General features: G+C 38.1%; 1 protein-coding gene across 4 annotated transcripts in view; it reads left to right on the forward strand.

The window, feature by feature from the left end:
* Positions 1-1860: 1860 nt before the first annotated feature.
* Positions 1861-23619, forward strand: part of HMGCLL1 (3-hydroxymethyl-3-methylglutaryl-CoA lyase like 1) — a 76570-nt gene continuing 54811 nt past the window's right edge. For 2 of the 4 annotated variants that reach the window (XM_039730241.1, XM_039730266.1), the window contains exons 1-2: positions 1898-2041; positions 23079-23174. In XM_039730241.1, the coding sequence (XP_039586175.1) occupies positions 1937-2041; positions 23079-23174 (201 nt within the window). In that variant the 5' untranslated portion in view covers positions 1898-1936. Of the gene's footprint in view, positions 2042-23078; positions 23175-23619 lie in introns of those variants that run through there. The other 2 variants (XM_039730250.1, XM_039730256.1) reach the window with 2 other exon arrangements.

The raw sequence follows: 23619 nt of genomic DNA on the forward strand, positions 1-23619 counted from the left end.
AAAACTGGCAAGGGTGAAAAACAAATTCTGACTGCAGAGAGAATAAGAGGTAGAACAGAAAAGAAACAATGAGAAACTGTTGCATTTGAACTCAGTTTGGGATTACTTTAGAATGCATCTGTTATATTTTCCTTCTCTGCCCAACAACACGGGAATTCAGAATTTTAGAATATATGTGGTGGCATTCTGAGTCTGAAGCAGGTTTGTGATAGGAAACATCCACGCTGGATGTAGGCTGGAAGAGGCTACTGAGGTTTTAAGCCCTACAAAAACAAAACAGTAACAGACATAAAAACAATATCATTAGAAGGGATTTAATGTGGAGAAATAGCAGTTTGATATAAGCTACCTGCAGAGAATTACAATGCAGATAATTTCAAAGGTATTTGTAAGAAAGATAATTAAAGGCCATGTGAAATTTGACTTTGGAACTGGAGTAACTTGAGAACAGGTGAGCTAGGTAGGAGAGGTACATTTTATTCACAGACATACTCCTAACTTGTGATTACAGTCATCCTTTTTCCAGCTGGCTATGAAGTGTACAGAAAATTGAAAATGAAATTATTAATCTTAATAAAGTGACTTTCCCTTCACATATACCTACCGTATCATTGATAAACTTTCTTTCTCTTACTGTGAGACAAAAAAGGAAGGCATGATATTTTTGCCAGCTTCTCTATATTTCATTCCTAACTATACAGGTAACAAGACCAAAGCAAATACCTAGAGTCAGCATTTAAGGAAACCTTAGTGGAATTTTGAACTGTGAAAATAAAACAATGTTGAATTCACAAATATTTTACTGGGAAAAGACAGAAAAGATACTAGCTGCATCAGCTAGCAGTCAGTGACAAAACTTCCTGGCACTTTTCAGTGGCCAGATTTGAAATTGCAGAGATGACCACCAGTAATATTTTTAAATTTTTACACTGGATTTTAAACATCTTATTTCTGAAAAGCCATTATTATCCTTCAAAAAACAAAAGCTTCCCAGCCAATCAATCAGCATCCAGTTTTGGTTTTCAATAGCTATGGAAATACAATTTTTAGATGCACACAACAATAAGGATGAAACGCAAAACTGCAAAAGAAAAATGGGGCTTTGAGAGCATCATATCTATCAGCGAACAACTGAAACAGAGAGTTGGTGGTAAACCTGATAATCTTTTGTAGAAAATGATTGACGGAAAGGTTAATAAATTTAACAAAATATCCCTGATACCCCAGAAATTGGATGATTTAGAAACAAATTTCGCTTGAGAGGAGTTTGGAAAGTTGGTTGACACAATGAACCTAAGGGAGCAGACAAAATACAACTTGCTGCTGTGGAGGGAGCTGTCGAAACCTGAACAGTATTACATTTGTAAAGCTCTAAGTTTTTGCTGTCTAAACGGAAAGCAGAAATGCCATTGTGCGCACGAAGCCTCGTGTCACCTACTGCCCGAGCGAGCACGATCTGGTTTATCAGGTATCGTTTGCACAGCCCAGGGATGCCGAACAGGACACGTAGGCTTGGTGTGGAAGCAGCCCTATCCTTTCTCCTTGCACCTCTCTTTCCCCACCTGCTTGCCAGGTCGGGCTGGGCCCGGTGTCCCGCGGCCGTGCGGGGCAGCTCGGCTGCTGTCCCCACGCTCGGCCCTCCCGGCTCTCCTCAGCGGTTTCTCCCGCACGCACGCCCCGCGATTGCAGGCTGCTCGGCTCCTCGTCCGGGAAGGCGAGGGGGGCAGGAGGCGAGAAGGGGCAGACGGCGAGGAGGAGCAGGAGGCGAGGGGGCCAGGAGGCGAGGAGAGGCACGGGGCGAGCCCCGCGGCCGGCGGGCGTGAGGCGGCGGCGGCCGCCGCAGCCGCGCGGGAGGGGACGCGGCGGCGCCGCGGGGCTGCTCGCGCGCGGGCCGGGAGGCTGCGCCCACCCTGCGGCGGCGGCGGCCGGGCGAGCCATGGGCACGGTGCCGTCCGCGCTGAAGCACTGCCTCAGCTACCAGCACCTCCTCAAGGAGCAGCTGTGTGTCGCGGAGCCGCCCGCGGCCGCGCAGCCCGCGCAGGTACCGCCCGGCGCGGGTCAAGGGATGGGACGAGGCCGGCCCAGGCACGTCCCCCGCGCCGCTGCTGCCCCTGCCCGCTGGCAGCGCCCGGCTCCCTCTTCTGTCTCCCATCTCCCCTCTCCCGTCCTGCCCGGAGCAGCGGGGGAGGCCCTTTCCCAGCCGCGCAGGTACCGCCCGGCGCGGGTCAAGGGATGGGACGAGGCCGGCCCTACGGGGCGCGGCCGCCGCCAGGGGGAGGACGGGGCGCCGCCGCCCCCTCGCCGCCCCCCCCCTCAGGCACGTCCCCCGCGCCGCTGCTGCCCCTGCCCGCTGGCAGCGCCCGGCTCCCTCTCCTGTCTCCCATCTCCCCTCTCCCGTCCTGCCCGGAGCAGCGGGGGAGGCCCTTTCCCAGCGCCCCGCAGCGCTGGGGTGTGTCTGGTCCGCCCCGCACCGCACGGCCGGTGTTACACCGTGTTCCCGGCAGTGCGAACACGGGTGGGTGGCGCTGGGACAGCGGTGAGGCAGTGGCAAGCCCGCTCAGCAGTGGTCCTCGCCACGCGTGATCATTCCCGGTGTGAAAATGATGAAATGGCAGTGTGGGACGAGTTTGGGTGCCCTTGCTGTCGGGGGAAGCGTCTCTGCAGCCGTGCGGGGCGAGGCAGAGAGAGCCGGGGCTGTCACGGACGCGTGAGTGGAGGTGGCTGCTCACCCTCCGCTCCCTGAGCTGTGAGCAGCTGTGGACACTGGCTGCAGGGAGTGTAGGTTGGTTGGGGCGCCCGGGCAGGTGCCAAATCAACAGCGCAGGCCATGACTGCCCTAAATGTGGCTTTGTAGGAGAAGAAGTTACCAGCATATCCTCTCTGAACAGTCATTCAGTCCAACTCCAGCTCCAGTAATCAGTCAATGCTTCAAGCCTTCAAAAACATAAGCCAAGCCTAGAACAAAATAAACTGTACTTAAATAAATTTTTAATTTTGTTTTTTAAAGAGCAGCTCTTGTTTGTTGCATCCTTCTATTTTCAGATAGATTTTTGTTGCGCCTTCTGTTATCATCTTCCATTTTTCTGCACTCTTTGGAAGGGAAATTTAATTCCTATGTAACAATGTGACTTCAGAGGTGGAGAGATGATGAAAAATGTTCTGAGTGGTATGAAAACTGGCAGCATTTTAATTTTGCTTTGGATGCTCTGAGCCTTATATCTCAAAAGATGCATATATGGAATACCCAAAGCAACATTGTTGTGAGCATAGGGTTTTGTGTAGGTAAGCCCCATACAGCTTCCAGGTATCATATTTCCCTGGGAATAGTGTCTGTCCAGCATTAAATTTTGGGGGAAAAACAATCAACTTTTTTTTTAAGTGGATTTTTTTATGGTAAAGAAATAAAATAGAATTAATGGACTTTTATGTACTAGGCCTGAAGCAAAGCACTATAATTCTGTTCATGTGCCCTTGCTACATTTTGGTGCATCATTTCCTTTCAAAAGATCTAAATGTTTTTCAAGTTTCCTTCAAAATACGTTGATATGCCACTTGATTGTGTCATTCTCTCTCCCCCTATCAGATGAAGCATTTGATCAAATTTAATTCCTATGGAGCAATGTGACTTCAGAGGTGGAGAGATGATGAAAAATGTTCTGAGTGGTATGAAAACTGGCAGCATTTTAATTTTGCTTTGGATGCTCTGAGCCTTATATCTCAAAAGATGCATATATGGAATACCCAAAGCAACATTGTTGGGAGCGTAGGGCTTTGTGTAGGTAAGCCCCATACAGCTTCCAGGTATCATATTTCCCTGGGAATAGTGTCTGTCCAGCATTAAATTTTGGGGGAAAAACAATCAACTTTTTTTTTAAGTGGATTTTTTTATGGTAAAAAAATAAAATAGAATTAATGGACTTTTATGTACTAGGCCTGAAGCAAAGCACTATAATTCTGTTCACGTGCCCTTGCTACATTTTGGTGCATCATTTTCTTTCAAAAGATCTAACTTTTTCAAGTTTCCTTCAAAATACCTTGAGATGCCACTTGATTGTGTCATTCTCTCTCCCCCTATCAGATGAAGCACTTGAAAAGTCTTTTGCAACAGAGTAGGTTTGCAGTCAAACACAATCATTAACATCTCAGAAAAGAGTAGATTAAAAGAAAAGTTTTCTTTATTGTAATGGATCATTTTACTTAATTTTTGAAATGCTCTTTTATTTTCATCACAATTTTTCTTCGTCCAAGGATACAGAGGATGTCTTCATCAGTAAGCAACCATGAGAATATACAGCAAGCATCTTCCCCATGCACATTGATGTGGGTTTGAGCTGCACAGTAATTTTGCTTAATTTTTGCAATGCTCTTCTTTTATTTTCATCACCATTTTCCTTCGTCCAAGGATACAGAGGATGTCTTCATCAGTAAGCAGCAACCATGAGAATATACAGCAAGCATCTTCCCCATGCACATTGATGTGGGTTTGAGCTGCACAGTAGACTAATTAAATACAGAGTTGGTCATTGTTCATTTGCTTCTGCATTACCGTGTTGTGATTTTACATGAATCTGTTCAAATTTCCATATTTCTCACATGTATTCTTAAACAACCCACAAAGGTTTTCCTTATGGAGGAGTGCATTCCATACCTATTGCATTCAAGAAAAAAGTGTTTCTTTTTATGTGATCTGTAACTATACTGGCTCAAGTAATGGTTGTAAAAGGTTTGTTGGTCTTTTTGTTTTGGGTTTTTTTTTTATGACCAGCCTATGCAAGAAAGTTATGGCAGCACCACTGCAATGATATTTATGAGAGTACACCAAGGAATAAAATAGGAAAGAGGGTTTAGGTACAAGAACCATTTCCCAGAACTAATGCTTTCATGGCTGATAAAGAGTTTATTTACCTGCTGAAATATTTTCAGGAGTTCCTCAGGATTTTTCTTTAAGCACCAAGTAAAATGTAAATGTTGCTGCCAGGGCTCTTATAAAAATAAAACCATTCTATTTTGTCTAAAGACCCCAAATATATAATAAATTGGTTATATACTGTGCTGACTAATTTGTAGTCCTGTCCAGGTTTAACCACTTGAAGTTCTACTGGAGGTGAAATAATGGGTTCTAAAGTGAGTAGTGGGATATCTTAGTCTTTGTTTTCCCTTCTTTTTTCTGTTTCATTTAGCCAACAATTTTTGCAGTATTTTTAGAACAATATTTGACTTTAAAAGATAGACTTGCTTGAGTAGTAAGGTTATTAAAAATGAGGGATGAAAAGTAATAGGTAATTTGGCTAGGTGGCTAAATAGACAGTAAACAGAATTTTCTACTATGTATTTGTAGAAGTTACTAATACCTATTTCAGTTTTATTTAGACTAGTCTATATTGCATCAAAAAATTACTGAACACCTGATTGGTCAATGACACACCACATTCCTCCTGTTGCAGTGTGTTCATCTTTCTCCATATTCTTAATTTCTTAACTGTTTGCTTCAGAAATTCTGAAAAAATTCTGAAAAACAACTGTTCTGAAAAAAAACCCCCAGAAATTCTGAAGAATTTCTGAAAAAAAACCAAAACCTGTTTGCTTCAGACTTCTGTAATTTTGTTGAAGACATGGGTTGTTTTTTTTTTTTTTTTTTTTTAACTGTAAAATGTGCTGGTGTCTATAGAGAAAAGAGGTGGCTGTAGATCCTGCAGTGTTGGTGAGATTTCTGCAGAGATCAAGGTCATTACTAGTGGTGACTCACAGGATTTGACCAGAGTGTGTAATGTACTTTGTGGTCTGCTTTGTGAAATGCTCAGGGAGCAGCAGGGAAGGTGTTAATCTGCTGCTGGTGTCCTCTGGTTTAGCAGGAACCTTCTTGCTGGAAAAAAGATGGTCTGAGAGTAATTGACATTGGTCTTATACTCCAGACTTAATGTTTTCACATAGGCTAGAACAGAATTTTGATGCATTAGGAATGTGCTAAGAACACAGCAGGGGAAGAGCTGGATGGCTAAAAGTGTAAAAGATTGGGATGAAATTCAAGGATAGAGAATGATTAGATGCTTTGAGACCTATAACCCAAACTAGCAAGTTTGACTTTATTGTTAGAAGAGATTGAAGAAGAACCTTGGAATCCTCACAAATCATTGGATGACAATGAGTTGCCAGTATAGCTGTTTAAAAAAAAATCGATTTAGGTCCTCAGACAGAGTAGATCAAGTGTTTTCAGTCAAACAGGGAGATGTTGATGACATTGCAAAGAAACTGTATCTGTTCCATTTTGGTTAGTCATGTTCAAGAAATTGAATTCCAGCTGGGATAAATTAGGTCTTGCACCACTGGAATTGGAGCATGATTTGGGAGCATTGATTGGGAGAAGGGAGGTGAAATGTAAAATGGCTTGGGTATGTTTGATATCTAGTGTTAAGACCTGGAGGATGTGTGGGCAGGGTGGGAAGAAGAGAAATCAGCTGTTTAAAATAAAGGAAGATGTTGCTACCCACAAATACACACCTATACTCAGGCCATATAATAAATATAAAGTAGAAATTTAAAAACAAATTACCCATTGGTAGAATTCTTTAGGAGCTTTTTAATCACAGTAAGGAGGATATGATTTAGGTTTACTGAAAGGATTATATGATGTGGTTTCCATAGTAGTGAAAATTATTTGGTTTTTAAGAACTTTTAAGGATTATATAATAAGAAGTAGAGGATTGATATGTAAATGTTTTAAAATAGACAATTCCATGATGAGTTTTTTAAATTGCTTGGCTTACAGTACTTTGTTAAGGTCAGAGTGTCAACTTCGGTGTGAGTATTCACCTGCTTTAAACCGGGTATTCTACTCTGCAATAGGGTAGTGGCTAAACACAACTAAATTATAAGCATCTTTTTCTTAAACCATTGCATTTATGTACTACTAGCTAGGTGTACTAAGGGGTATAGTAAAATAAGAATGTATAAGGAGTCATGGTTTGGTAAGGGCTACCTACACTTACAACAATTAAAGCAAAAATAAGACAAAAATAAGACTCTAGTCTCTTATTTTGCTGGACATAACTGTGACTCTAGGAAGTGTAATCTGTCTAAATAATGCTAATGTGTGCTATGTTATGTTGTAGGATTTCTGTCACAGACTTAGGCTGTCATATGGCATGCATATCCAGAATCATTAACAGTTGTTCAGGATATTACCATTGGAAAGTTTTATAACTGGGGGGGAACAGAAATGCCAGGTGCTAAATTTATCAAATAATGAGCAAAAACTTGGGTCCTCTAATTTAGACAGCTAACTTCTGTTTCAGAGACTTGATTCCAATGATTTATGTGCTACGTGCCTAAATATTCAGACTCAAAATGCACACACTAAGATTTCTTCATCTCCTCACTGCATGACACTCTTGGATCAAGAGATGCACACAAGTGTCTTACTTTTTCAGTTTTAATGTGCTAATTTAGATTTAGTAACAAATTGTCATGTTTTAAACATATGCTAGAAACCTCTCAAATTTATTTTTAAAGTAACTCAAGCATAACAACAAAACCCACAGTCCATGTGACAATTATGTATGTCTTCCTCACTTATGTTTGATTCTTGATGCAAATTACACCATCAAAAATGAGGCACATGGTGTTATGCAGTCTGGGAGGAGACAGCAGATCTCTTTTATTTGAGTATTTTAGGTACACCTCAGAGCAACTGATTTGAGACATACTGTGTTTCATGTTCTTTTTATCTCCATGTAATTATATATTCCAGGAATAAATTAACATTTGCAGGCTCTCATCAAATAACTATTTAGGCTATTTTCAGTTTTTAATTTAATTTTTCAAGCTAAGAAGTACTATAAAAATTGCTGACAACAATATTGCAAATTAATTAATTTACTGTGACAATTACTGTACATCATTTTTTATACCCTTTTAATTTTTTTTTTTTATTTTTAATCTGATGAAAATTGTATGTAAGTAGAGGAAACACAAGGTAGTTTTCCTGGACTTTATGTTTCATTTCTTAACTCTTTCAAGGGATGGCTTTATTTAAAGATACTTAATGAAATCTTTATAGAGAAAGTATGTTAATTTCATTGGACAAAGATCTTTTTTTCCCTCTTCCCTTTGTCCACCATTTTTACCTCATTCTGTGTTTTCATGCTGACCTTGTGTTGTCTTTCATATAACTAAGACCAATTAATTGATCACTAAGAGTGATCACTGAAGTTCCCAGTTTCTAGTCCTACACTCTCCCAGCTCTTTTTTATTCTTCTATATGCAGAGGCCTTGTCAATACAGAACTCATTAAATGGGATCTTTTTCTCAGTGAGTATATTACAAGAATGTCCCAAGAATGGGAATTTTTTTTTCTTTGTTGCAGATTCCAAGGAACATTTATTTTCGTAGTCTTTATAAGATTTAAAGCATAAAAAGTTACTAAATAGAAATAATATATTTATATATTATATATAAATATAATTATTATATATATAAAATAAAATAAACAGAGTAATAAAGTGGAAGATATTATAATTCAAATTATAGCAATCTGTTATGTTTGTATCACCATGCTGGTTTTTCTTGTTGGATTTGGAAATGACAAATGACATGATACATGCTGACACTGAAGATAGTAAATAAAACACCCTCCCGCTGAATTGAACTGGAGTGCAATGCTGAGCTCTTTCTAAAATGTTCTTTGAAGTCAAGAGGAGTTTCCCCTTCAGAAGATCAAGTCACTAGACTCATGCCAACTTTTTCAGTCAGGTATTTCATATGCTGCAGAGCAGGCTCTCAAGAACATTGAAGAGAGTAAGTCCGAAACGGCTGAGTTGTTGGTTTGTTAGGGGTGCCAAAGCTGATAAAGTGTAGGTTTCACCTAAGCTGCGTCACTGACTTTCAGTTTTTTATACCATTGGCCTGTAAATACTGGACAGATAACAGGAGCTTTTTAATTGATAGAGATCTCTGCTATACTGGGATTACTAAGTGAATTTAAAATTTTATAATAAAGGTGGAAATTCTGTAAAGGATTTGCTTTGCAAATTTGGGAAGTAAAAGAATGCACAGGAAGTTTTTGCTCAGACCCCATATCTACTTTTTGCTGAGATCCCGTTTATGACTTTTCCCACCTCCATCTCCTTCAAAGCCTAAATATGGGCACTGTGATGTTCATTTACTCTCATGCCAGCTCAAGGAGGAGGACTGATTTAAGACACCCACATATCAAATAATCATTTTACAATTCATGCATCTTGAGATAAGTCTTTTCTCATTGCTTTGGCTGGGAGTGAAGATAAGTGAATTGCCGAAGATCACTCAGATCTCAATTCCTACTGAAATAAATTAGAATATCTTTTAATAAGACTCTTATTTACAATTTGTGGATCTTCTGTCTTTTAGTTTAGGTAAGGAAATCTCACCTTAGAAGATTACTGTACCAGCTGGTCAGATATAGAAGTTTTCATAAAGCAAAACATTTACTGCTCCTAATTAATCAAATTTTCTCGTTTTTAACTTTCTGATATGCTGACTAATAAACAGCATTAACTGATGTCTCTGCAGTGGCTTTTAGGTTGGTTTTTTTCCACTTAGAAGGAATGCTGAGTTCCTGGAATGCGTCAGGGTGGAATGCTGAGTACCCAGGGTGAAGTTACTTGTTTTCTCTACATTTTAATGATAGGACTGTTTTTTGGTGCTTCTGAGGAAAAAGGGAGTTTCAACTCTTGCAGCACCTGTGTTGAAAGATTCGCATGTTTATGGAAGCATGTGTTGGAATTTCAGTTTATAGGTGAATAGCATGCAGTAAGAAACTGGTGCAGTGTAGGTATAGTCCAGAGATAAAGCTGAGTTCTTGTCATCCTTACTTCTTTCACTACATAGGTATTTGAGGTGTTTAAACAAGGTGATGGTTCTCTGAAAGTTTAGGAACTGAAGGCTGTTGAGAATCTTTAATGTGTCAAATGTGAAAGAAGTTATGTTTAAAGAAACTGTGGAGAGGTTCAGAAAAGTAATTATTTAGTACCTCAGGCTGTGTTGAATTCTCTTCTATTGTTTATCTCTCTCATTCATTTAACAAAGATATAATATTTTCTGTAACATCCTTCTTTCCCCCCAAATGTAAATTTTAAAAGATAGATGAAGTGTGAAAGAGATGATGTTGTGTGGTATTGTGAACTTGCTGGGCAAAATGTGCCACCCTAAAAGTTTGCTGGTGCACATGATAATGCAGATGTGGACCTTGACATACAATGTTATGAAGTACTATGCACTCAGTAAGGCTCATCAATTAATTGATCCTCAGAAAATGCTAGAAAAATAATAATTTTATGTGTGGGAATAAAAATTATGCAGAAATATGTAGGAAAAGGTTCTCTGTGTCTATCTAATCCATCTATCTTCTGTCACTTAGGGAAAACTCATTGGAATTCTGAGAGAAATTGCTTTCTTGATTGATCAGAAATTTCTGTGATAAGAGCATGATCAAAATCAGACTTTCATACTGTGCTAAATACCTGTAAAACAGATTCAGGATTTGTGCTTTTCAGAGAAAGGGAAATATTACTGCTGTGTTAATGGATGCTTATATAGCCCTTCTGGGGTAGAAATGTCACAATGGTGCACACGCTTTAAAATTAAGCAGTGCAGTAGAGATGAAGGATTTTTTATATTTTGTAATATGTTGATAGGGACATAATATACAATGAATAATAAGAACTTTATTATATAAGGTGTTATTAATCAGATACATATTTTATTATCTGGCCTTTAAGGAGTCACTTCAGAGGAAAACTGCTAAACGCGTGGTTTACATTTCAGAAAATTATTTCCCGGACAGTTTTAAGGGTTGCCTTTCAAACTTAAGTTATTACAGTTAGAAGTAATCAGCTCATAGCTTTTTTTTCCCTAACTTCTATAACTTAACTGGGTTAGGTATCATGTCAGTGGTGAAGATTTTGATTAGCATTTGGGACAAAGGTTTAATATTGCAGAAGATGAGAAAGATGCTGCACGTGATAAGAAGGAAATTATATTTACTGTTGGAATGTTTTTATAGCCAATATTATTTTTAGATAATTCCCTTGTTAAATGGAGATTTATTTTACAGTTTGGTGTAAATGAATGAAAGTTACTCCAGTTGTGGCATTATATTTGAATTTATTTGGATTAAATATTCTTATGAGAGTCATTCTCAGCAGCTCTTGTGACAAAAACACAGATTTATTATATGCAGAAACTGCTAAAAGGTGCACTGGTGAAAAAACTGTGCTGGGTAGACATTTCTTCTTTGTTTGAGTGGGTTTTTTTTTTTGTCCACAGATGTTAGCTGTTTTGTATGGGAATAAAGGTGTTAGTTTATGAGTTTCTTGGAAAAAGCAGTTTAAAGGCTTTGAATGGATGAGATGTGTGGACTGAAGCGCCAGAGGACATTGCCGGAATGTTAGGTGAAACCCATAGGGAAATAATTCAACAGCAGCATCTGGAAAGGAACTGTATGTGGCTTTAGGGCTTACTTTTAATGCAAGTAGTTAAGATGAGATTAAATATAGGTGTTAGTATGTGAGAAATGGAGGAACAAGGTAGTGATGAAGGTGTGTCATGTGGAACACTGGGATTAGGGAAAAGATTTAACAGAATCTGCAGCTGATCACAGCTGAATTTTTAAAACCCTGGAAACATAATTTGAATTGGACTATATATTAGCTTCATAGAAAATAAAGCAGTGTACATGAATATTTTATTGGGGAAAGAGAAGACAGATTATAGGCCAGTTCAGTGGCCTTGGCACGCCACTTTTGCCCAAATGGGATGAATGAAGATGGTGGAAAGTTAAGCTACTAAGCCAGCTGGCTGTTGGCTATGCAGAGAGGAATCAACTGGTGATTGAGAATTTTCTGATATTCATGACTTGATTCAATTTCCTAAGCACTCTTGTCTGGTGCCGTGTGAGATGCCCTAAGGTAGCTGAGATGGCTTATAGGATTGGCAGGTATTGAACAGGATTTACTGCAGACTCGTGCCTTCTGGCTCAGTGGCTAGAGGTCGTGTCAGATGCATCCCAAATGCACAAGGGTGCCTGCACTTAGCCTCTGACGTGTGCCCCTACCATTTGCTGTGTTGTTGAATAAGCTTTTGGCCATTGCTGACAGTGCTGAGAAGTGCCTTCATTCAGTTGGCCATGTTTCATTCTTGACACCGTGTAAGATGCCCTATAATATCCTCCTTTATCTCCAGCTTCCAAAAAGCCACAGGTCCTGTGTCCTGCATGCTGTGTTGAGGGAGCCTTAAGACATTTTATGTGGATATATACATTGACTGCACAGGGATACCTAGGACACCTGTAGCATAACTGTGTAGATAGTTAAGGATTTTTAAAGTCCAGTTGAGTCCTATCATTAAGAACATTTCAGGATATTTTGAGCTTATTGAGTGGTCTGGCTGTATTGCCATTTAGTCCATAACTAGTATTATCTATTGTCAGGCACTGGAAAAATCCCTCAGTTATGTTTATGTGTCACAGTAAAATGAAAGTACAGCTAATATTAGTACTATTAGATGTTTTTTCCCTTTTTTTTTTTTGTCCTTACTTAATACTGGTCTTATTACTAATTTTACAGCTACATAAATTTGTTTCTCATCAGTTGACCACCTTATTATTTAGAATCTGGAGGTTTAAAAAAAAAAACACTCAAACTTCCTAAATGTGCAAAGTCTAGAAGTGAAAGCAATAAAATTTGGGAAATATCATCAATCATTTTGCCATGAAAACCCTTAATCTTCTCAAAGAGTCTGAAGTGATATATTCCCAATTTGATTTTGTCTTTGTCATAGTTCCTCCAGTACCAATATATTTTCTTCTACTTGTTCCACTTCAATGTTTTCATGTTTCCATGATATATTTTTTAAATTTCATGTAAGGAAATTTTTTAACGCCCTTAATTATTTTCAGCTAAATAGGAAGAAAACTATATTCTTTATATATGCTCACATTTGACTAATTTCATAGTGAAAATGGAAGATTTTTAAAACATCATGAATGGCGTAGTGCTAAAGTTATAATTTCCTTACCATTATTGGGAAATTATTCTGGTAACGCTTTACAGATGTTATTTTTCTAAAGAACTACAAATCTCAAATTCTCCTGAAGGATGATTTGCCAACAGTGAGGAAACAAAAAGCCATTAAAATACTGTCATTTTAATCAGTATCTTTTGGAAAGAGAGCTATGGAAAACATAGTGGTGGGCCACCTGTACTTAAATTCATGATTTACTTGATCTTTTAGGCCCAGCCTTTGGACACAGAAGATGATTTTGATTGCAATTGTAATGGAGAATAGTTGATTTACTTTCAGCTTTTAATTTTAATTATTAAAGATCTATGCATAACTCACTTTTATTGACAATGAGTTATTTAGAGAGACTTACCTGATAGGGTGGATGGGCAGTATATTCATTTTCCCCCCACTGATATCCCCAAGTATTTTAAAGAGCAAATTACTTGCACATGTTGGATTTGTAATGATGATCATGCCTCTGCTTTTTCAATGTGTGTGGAAAAACACCACTCTTTCTCCCTTCTAGAATTCTGTCTTTAGTCTTGCCTGTAAAACACCGTACACACCATAATACTATTACCATAAATAATAGTAAAGGAAAGTGTGGGAGGTTTTGGCTCCAGTGTCATCAGTACGCTGTTGATCTCTGTTCTCTGTATCCTTTTCATCCAGCCCAGATGGCAGAGTATAATTGCTTTTCCAGGCTTTGACCAAGATAGGGATATGGATGAAAGTGAGTTGGCTGTAAATCAGTTTGGTCAATGGAGAAATGCTGCTTGTTAGCCAAGAGAAGCATTTAGGGAAATAGAAAAAGGTAATGTATACACCATGTCCTGAAAATACATTTTTAATTTTTCCTGAAATGACTGCCTGTGTTGGCCTCCTGTTAATAATAGAGGTCTCTAGTCCCATTTATTATTGATTTCATTGTAACACAAGTCTAACTGTGGTTGTCTATGTTTCTGCTACCACCTGATGCTACTCATAGATTCCTTGATCATTATTTTTCAAGTTATCAAAAATTGTCTGTGACTAGAGCACATCTATGTGCTTTTTTTATATTGCATGACCTGTTGGCTGTAATTTGGGTATTCAGATCTCTGCTATTCCATGTACTCTGCATATGTTGAAAACAGCATCAAATGTTTTTTAGAAGTCATCAGTGAAAATTCAGAAAGTTCAGTCTCATGAAGGAGACCATTATTTGGTAAATGTGGTCTGTCATTTTTGTTGTTAGGTTATGAATGAATTTTTGTGAAATATAGACATGAATATTAAAGATGGTATTTTTTTGTTTTCAAAGGTAGTGAACAATCTTTGGGCTTGATTTTATCTTTCTGTTTGTCCTGTAATGCAGCTTCTTTTTTTTTTTTTTAAGAGCATCCAACATCATAGCAGGAGAATTGACATGTCTGTTAGACACTCAGTCTCCAGTTCCTGATTTCCTTCTTTGAAGAGCTGTCAGAACAGCAGTTTTGTTAGCTTGCCATATGCCTGTGGAATTTTCTGACCCACTGAGCTTGCATTAGGTGAATTTTAAGCTGTGACCCCAGGAGATATCTGTGTGACTCTGTACTGACATGTAGTAAGTTGTCCTTGGCCGCATAGTTGGAATGTAGCATGGACTCTCATGATTTTGATGATCAATTTAAAATGTGTAATGCATATAATGCAATGTATATAATTCACATTTCTTCCCTTTGCTTACTAAAGGGAAAAACTTCTGGGGGTCTGTAACTATCTTCACATCAAAACTGCTTCATAGATATTTTCCAGTATACTTTCACTTGCTTTGTTTCTGTTGAGTTATAAAAATAAAAATTAAATGCCTTAATTAATAATAAATCCTAAATCATTATATGCTTATATTTCCCCATATTTATTTATATTATTTGAAATACTACTAGTAATTGCATTTTATGCAGAACTTACATATGTTTATTTGTGAATGTTTATATTAATAGATTTTGCTCATGACTGTTATATAAAGTGGGAAATACTGCTTTATTGATTTTCTATCCATCATAGCCTTTACTGTGTCCCTGAGATAACACCACCAGCTAGGTTGTGTGCTGTCATTTCACCAGATCTATACTTTGTACAGTTTTGGGGGTTGAAAATGATATATGAAAACTTACAAAGCAAGGATTTAATAAGGATTAAAGCTAAAGAATATGGGCTAACAATTCATGGCTTTATATCCTGCTACTCAGAAAAACACTTGTCTGGCATAGTAGTTCAGTGTAGCTCATCAGTTTTGAAAGAAACACTGTTACATTTTGTGTAATGGAGAGATCAAGAAGAAAATCCAGTTTATGAAGAAACTGAGAAAGTCATAAAGAAATATGGAAGAATATTGTTGCAAAATCAGTATGGTAACACGTCATTTGTTTGACTAAAAGTAGTAGTTTCTGAATGCATTTCAAACCCACGACACACTAAAAAAATGTGAAGAATCTTTAAGCTTGTTTACTACTTCTGAACTCTGCATTTCCTCGTGGAAGGGGAAAATTAGTAATAATCTAAGAAGGAACTTGAGTTTAGTCTGCCCTGTGATATGAAAAGTACAACAAAAAACAACTTTCACCCTCTTATACATTTAAAAATGTACTATTATTGCATTTTATTCTTATGCTTTTAAAATAAAAGTGAAAGTAGATACCTCCAAACAGTATTCAAATATATGACTACACTCTCCATTGAACAAAACAGACAGTTCCAGGCATTCAGTTTATGTGTTCATAGATCAAGCTGAGTTCACTTCAGTTGGTTATATGAGGTAAATTGTGTACTGGAGGCAGCTGCAGGTTATGGTTTCCCATCCATTAAGAACATTCAGTGTAAGCAAGAGAGTAAACTACAAGTCATAGAAAATAATCAGCAGGTGTTTCATCCAAAGTATGTGAGAGTTGATCTCTTCTGATCTAATATAAAGGAAAATAGTCTGAGAAGTGAGGAATTCCTCCTGTTCCCTCTCTCAGACTCTGTAGACAGAGATTATATTGATTTATTAACTCTGTAGATCTTTAGAAAATGTGCTGTTTTGTGTTTGTCTGAAAGAAGTGGTTTTTCTTACAGAAAGGAGTTCCTTATTTGTTTTGCTACATCTCATTGCATTTTGCTAAGACCGGGGAAGTACTGTGCTGTGAAATTGGTTTGCAAACTTAGTACCTCTGTGACAATTGTCTATGTGATAGGTGATTTAGCACAATTGCATATTATGCTCAAGTTTTATCTTTTATAAACATCATTCTGTTTGTGTATCAGGCAGAGCTCTTTTACTACTAGTTGAATTTTCTTGTATTTTTTCTTATGAAACCCTTGTTGTTACTTGAATAAAGTGTTATTCTTTGGGATTACTGTCATAGCATCCCATAGCTGTAGCCTTCAGCAGATAAGGAGATAAATCAGAGAGAGTTAATACTCAAAACTGTTCAGATGTAGTTTATGAGTGTTGCTACTCTAATCTGAGAAGTGTGATATTTCTGGCCTTCATCAACAAAGCTTATCCTTAGGGTGCTAAGCATTAGCAACTACTTTGCTTTTGTTTTAGGTGCAACTGATAGAAAGGGTCAAAGAAAGGGAAAAATAGGCTGTATTCCAATCCCAGCCTGTTTGACTTGGGTTAAAGAAGTACTCAAGGAGTATGTCTCTGAATTGGATGTTAAGGAACAAGGTTCAGATATTACAGGGAACTCTAGAATAAGAAACTTCTCTGTCAGGGAGTGGGGAGAGCCCTGAGGCTGGTAACAGGCAGTCCCACAGGAGCCAAGTGGGGTGAGAAGTGTAGGCCTAGAGGTGTATCCTAGAGGATAGGCCTAGAAGGGGTTCAAGCACAAGTTCAGGACATTGGGTGAGTTTGTGGTGTTAAGGGAAGTCCCAAGTTCAACACCAAGTTACAGCTGGGAGCTCAGGTCAGTGAATCATGGTCAGGCTTTAGTCTGCTGGTGGTAAACAGAGTTGGCCATGCAACCCTGTGCCTGTCAGGCAGGTCCATAGTGATGAGAGGGATCCAAGATCAAACTGTGAAGTCAGTCCATGGGTCTAGGTCTGTATTGATGTGAATACTCTGTTTACAGGGGAGTCATGGGAAAACAAGGAGGCAAGAATTAAATTGGTCTGATTTGCTTCTAGGCTGTAGTTTGGGCAGAAGAATAGAGATTATGCCAGTTGCTCCAAAGAGATGTTCTGAAATGACTCTTTGTTGGACTGATGCTAGCTGAGGTTTCTTAACCTTGATCTGAATACCTTTGCTAGATCTGCTGTGGCTTTGGAAGTCCTGTTGTAAAGGATTTGCAAAAGGAATAGTGATTTGTAGATGGTGTTTTGATTTTTGAAGTTTGTAACTATGTCCATGAGTAGTGTAGTTGAGTATGACTTGAATGTTCTAGTTTCATGTAATAATAGTATTCTTAACATAGCAACTGGGTTTTGTTCAGTCTTTTGGGCATTCCTTAGTAATGTCATTTGTTGCCTTTTGATTTGCCAGCTCATCAGAATACTTGACAGAATTCTTTTTTCCCAAATCTTAATTTCCATTTTCTAAATAAAAGTAATAGTTTTTTCTTTGTTTATTAGTTAATATTATTTGTACTTTATCACTTTTGCCTTTACCATTAAAATAATCTTTGTAAACAGGATTGGATCAAACAGCTGGCCACTCCAGCAATGTGAACATAAGTCTCATAATTCAGTTAAATTAATTTTTACTTAAAATCATATTTCTTACTTGTTTTGTAAACAACCCTGCAACAATAAGAAGTAGTATACTAGTAGATTACATTGGAATTTAATAGTAATTGTAAATTACAGTAGAAATATTAGGGCTATAATTTTACCATAGAAATCCTTACAGTGAATTCTCTCCCTGTTCAGACAATCTCCTGATATATGTAAATCACTACTCTTTCATAAGCTCAAACAAACCTTCTGACCTCAACAATTATTTGGTTTATTCCGGATGAGTTAACTCTGCACTTAATTAATTTTATTCTGTAATGATTTACTTGCATTTTATATTTTGCCATCCAGTGGACAATCTCTAGTTGATTGAGTTGTTTTTTGAAGTAGGAAGGCCCAATATTTCTCATTAAGTGTCAGGCTACTGTTTTATCTATGACATCCTAGTTTATAGGCCAGGATCAGTTTTGTCATTTTATTTTCTTACTTAGTCAGCATCAGAAACAATTTGGAGGGTCCTAAGTGTTATCTTATGCATTGCTTTTATTGAGATTCTTCTGGGATTTCAGTGGAATTTTATACTCTGCTGTAGCTGCTTTGGTTTTGGCATGTCTGTGTTAACATTCAGGTCATGAATATGGAGTGATATAATAGGAAAATTTCACGTGATGAAAGATTCTTAGGGGTTGAAGGTTTTTGCCAGTCATAGTCCATTCATGGCTACTCTTCTCCCAGTAGCCATGTCAGCAGCATGCAGCAGAAGTTCTAGAATGAATACTCGGTTTATCTTTACCGAGGGATATTCCTCAGGTGTGTCCCACTGTTTTTTGAATCTTCTCCAATTTTTCTCTAGTTAAGCTGGGAATTAATATGTTTTATATCTGCCTTCTAATAGTGTGAACTATGTGAACAAGAATTTTAATTTCTTCCTGTTTATTTCCTCTATGTCTTGTAAAGTTTAGAGACATCTATGTGTTCAGAAGATTGACCAGTTTTCTTTGTTCTGCTTCCAGCAATCATATTATTTATCTTAGAGCCTTCTCCCGGGTTTTGGGCATTTTTCCATGTCACTGCAGGTATACACAATGGAGTTATGATGCCACCTCCCTGCTGATTCTTGTTGAAAACTGATTTCCTGAGTAATTCTTTGTACAGGATGGACCTACCATTGTTCAGTTGTCCTCTGTGCCAGAACACCACCTTGTGGAAAAGGAAAGCAGAGCTTTATCTTAGAAGGATTGAAAAGACCTGAACTTCCAGATCCTTCTCTCTTACTTTTGTGTTTTTCAGTTGCCTTTGAGAAGCTCTGGGTAATTTTAGGAATGACCTTCATGGAATAAAAATTAGAAGGCTAAAAGAACCTCAGCACCTCAAGTAGAAGTTGTGAAGTAGTGACAGAGCTTAAAAAAGTGTGTTTATTTAATCTTTTTACATTTATTGTTACATTAGGGAGATTATACTGCTTTAATTAAAAGTTACTAGGGTTTTCTGTAATGAACCTAAATTTGCAGCTATTTATAGCTGAGAGAAAATGTTTCCATACAGAAATTTGGCATTCAGTGTCTCAAGCTAAATGGTTTGGTTTTCCTTTTTCTGTTTCTTTTAAAAATACTCTTTGGCTGCATTCTGTTTTGAGAGAGGCAATTTTTTGTGGTTTTATATGCTTTTTGTGCTCCCTTGGCAAGGCTTGATACATGGAAAAACAAATTTTCCAGGCTCTTAGTCTTTTATGTCAGCTATTTCCTTTTTGATATTTAAAACATGATATTTTGGTGGTCATTACTTTTTAACAGAGACCCTGTATTATTCAATAAGTCGCCCCTAAGTATTTGCCATTACTGCTTTTCATATATTGTTACATAAAAATCGTTCATATAGTTCAATCTAGTAAATATTTTTTCTGAAACAAAATTGTATACCTGACATGTTTAGTGGTACTAAAATTGGAACTTTTGTATTTCTGCAAAGTTCACCATTTCTCATTCATTTAAAATATGAAAGCTGGTTTGCATTTTTCTATTTATTTCTATTTTCTAATTATTATCTGTAGGGCATTTAATGCCATACTTAAAGATGTTGAAATGCTCTAAGTTGGTCTCGTTGGTTCTGAAAGTCATTCCTTTTACCCAAGGGTGTGGTGTACATTTGAAATGCTACAGTCAGAGTTTGGGGAAATGAGTCCTTCAATTCATGAAGCCCAGGTCCTGGTTGAGGTCTGATGCCATCCAGGTAGTAAACAGAGAAGTGTTTAAACTCTGCCTAAGTTCTTAGAGACTTCAGTGTGTTCTGTGCACTTGAAGCTTGACTAGTGGGTGCAGATGGCATTGAGCCTGGCACAGAATATGACTCGTGGCTCGGGTGATTTCTTTAGATGTTATTTAAGTAATGTCCTGCAAGCATGGCACTGTGATCGGAAAACTTCCTAGAAAGCGGACTCTCCTTTTTCTTCCCAACAGCTTTGCCAAGTACATATTTCTTTCTCTCTTGGAAGAATGTCCCAACAGCTACTTACAGTATTCATTCAGGACAGTGAGATTCCATTACTCCTTGGATTAATCTTGGGCCACATAGAAAAATGCTAGAGTCACTTTAGCAGAAGATGGTACACATACTCTTATTTATATATTATTCCAATTTGTTTCTGTGTTCTATCCAGCAGAAAGGGACTGTAAAGTGTATAAATAGTATACAGGGACCTAAACCTATCTGAGCTTCATCAATGCAGCATAGGAGAAATTACTAGTTATGCTGGGGAGAAGGATGAGCAGAACAGAATGTGTGAGATGAATAAGAAACTGGCTGAGGAGGAAATAGGAGATAATGTTGAAAGCAGATTTATTAGACTGGAAAGACATTGCTGATGGAGTTCCTCTTTCTTCTTAGCATCTTTCTTCTATAGCTCTACTCTAATTTTTTTTGAGATAATACATGTTAGTACTAAAATAAGGTAATGATAGTCCAAAAGATTTCACAGGAAAGTATGAAGGTGCTAATATCTGCTGATAATTGTAGGACACAGGAGACATTTTCAGTACAACACTACAACACTGGATGCCATACTGGAGAAACTGAGTGACGTTGAAGATAGGAGCGATCAATATACCAGAAATAAAATTAGATGAAATACGATGCAAAGCAAGACTCCTCTGGACTCAGAGCCAAGAAGTTTACTCTAAGCTGTTATTTCATCAGCTTGAAGAATGTACAGATTTGTTTATAGTACTGCCTTGAGTTTCCAGTATGTGGGAGTCATTCCCTATATGGTTCTCAGTGTTCTCACTCCATGAACAATGAATTCAAGTTGAGATTGACTAGTGAACAGTGAGGTTGTAGAGAAAATCATGGGCTGAGAGGCCTGGACTGTGGTTCAAAGAGATTGTGCATCTGTAGTATCACGGATAGAAAATAAAAACCAGTACTTGAATGGCTTTCTGCAATACCCCCTCCAAACTTCTGACCCCTATGAACTCCAAGGGCTGCGGACATCACCTGATGGGGCTATGTGAACTGATCTGAAAAGACAAGTACAGCTCTGGATTTCCACAAATTTTTGCCACAGTAGGCACTAAATAGGATTTACAAGATTTGGCCTAGAAAATGAACGCTTTTTGCTCTCAAAGTTTTATGGACATTTTTCATGCTCTAAATTATGCTTTGGTTCACATAATCTATTTTAGCTCTCTTTTTATTTTCCAGTCACAGCTTCACTCATAACACAGCTGTGGCATTTGTCTTGCAACAAGAAGGATCTGATAATCATGAAATAACCCAGATTTATGCCTGTAGTGCTGAAGCAGTGCCATATTTGTGAAAATAACTTAAGAGGAACAATATGCAGCAGATGTGAAGGTTTTACCTTCACATTTAAGTAGGTTTATACTGTCAGTGAGTGTGGGCTTAGCAGGGCCTGACAGAGTTTCAACTTACCAGATGTTCCATGTGATCAAATAGATGCTATACAGCTGTTTCCTATTCTTTTTACTGGGCTCAGATAAATACACAGTAAATGGTCTGAAATATATTTATTGTATTTTGGCAAGTCCTGCAGAGAACTGCCCACAGGCACCAAGAATGCAGGGAGAAACCAAGGGTGCTCATTGGCATGCTCATTTTCCATTACTGAAGAGAAATTAGCAGCTGTTTGGTTTAAACAACTCCAATGATACTACTAAAATATGGGGTTTTCCTTTGTTTGTGGATGTTGTGAGATTAGCAGCTGTATTTATGGAGCGTCTCCAGTCTGGGGCAGCTGTTACTCCCACGGGCAGCAGCTGTCCCCCTGTGCTGACAGTGTCACCCTTCCAGTGGCGTTAAACTCCTGGGAGAAGTGGTGGGGATTTGAGCAGCTGTCCTGCAGGTAGCTCATGCTGATCCCAGCTCAGGCTTTCAGCACTGGAATGGAGAACTGGTTTGGCTTCTGTACTCAGTGCAATACAGAAAACAGGGTATTTCCAGAGCTCCCGGCAAAGCTGCCTGTATCTCTCCTGTCCTCTCCTGAGCATGGACAGCATGCCCCAAATTAGCCTTGGGGTGTGTTTTTAAGGGCACACAGTTTTTGGTTCAATCCAGCCAACTGCTCTGAACTGTTCCAGGGCTCATAGGCCCAGTTTACGTTAACTGCCACACATGTCAACTTGATTCAATCACAGAGCAGCTAAATAATAAAAAAGGAAGTTTCATTTCCCTTCACCTGCTTTCCTGTTCTCATTTCTCCTTCCTCCCCCTCCAGTTCCCCATGCTCTCCTTAGCCCTTTGACCTTACTGCTGCCTTCCTTCCCTCCTGTCCTTGTCAGCTTCCTGCCTTTCCAAAGCTGCTCTTACACCTGAAAAATTCTCCTTCTTATCTACTAGAGGCTTTCCTTTTGCCTTTAAATCCTTTTTTAAAACCTTCATCTTCAGTCAGAGAAATAATTTTCATTTTTCATTAATAATCTCTTTAACATTTCTTGACTGCTATGTTCTTTTCAGATTTATAGCCAGGTCTTGCAAACGTTTACAGAGAAGTACCTGTTAAGTTAAATTGAGAACATTCAGTTATATGTTTGGAGGGCTGGATTGTTCATTGGAAAGATTTTTGAAATGGAAATATTTCTCACTGTAAAACTCAATGTTCATTTATGGTTCTATATACATTTTTTAATAAACCTTCGTGACCTCAAAGGAGCAGTGGAACATTCACTAACTTCTGTTTTTAACTTTTATTCCTTAGGTCAAGGTGTGGAACATGTTCTCACAGATTTTTAAATGTGCTGAGCAAACTTAATGTTGACAATATGACTTTATACCCAGAATCATATGAAAGGACAAGTACAATCTGTATCTTTTTATCTTGGTGTTGATCTTAATTGGTTTCTTTTCAGTATTGCTTTTTATTTCAGGAACCTCAAGCATCTGGACTGCCTGAGTACATAAAGATTGTAGAAGTTGGGCCAAGGGATGGATTACAAAATGAGAAGGTAACTTTTTTTTTGTGTGTGTGTGCGCTTTGACATGGGTGTTAGTGTTGTTTTCATTAAGTAGAGCATTTACATCCTGCTAATTATGTTTCTTTCATTTTGTCTTATTAAATATATCTATTTTCATATTGATAACTTACCTTTATATTTAGAATGAAAGTGTATTCCTATTTACTCAGCTTTTAGATCATATAATTTCTTTCTACACTTGGCTACACTAGCCTTTCTGTTACTCAACATTTCATTTTACTGGAATTTGTCTTGTCAGTCAATAACATTCTGTCATGAGATAATTGGCAAACACTATGAAACACTGACTATCTTTGCAACTTGTGTTTCTGCTTCAAGTGCTAATGTAGAAGGAATAGTAAAATAGGTTTTATCATGTTTCCTGCTGAAGAGACATGGCAGAAAAATATTACTCTTTTGATAGCATTATTTGCCT

This window comes from Passer montanus, unplaced genomic scaffold (genome assembly GCF_014805655.1).
Source record: "Passer montanus isolate IOZ18808 unplaced genomic scaffold, ASM1480565v1 scaffold11, whole genome shotgun sequence".
Lineage (NCBI taxonomy): Eukaryota > Metazoa > Chordata > Aves > Passeriformes > Passeridae > Passer > Passer montanus.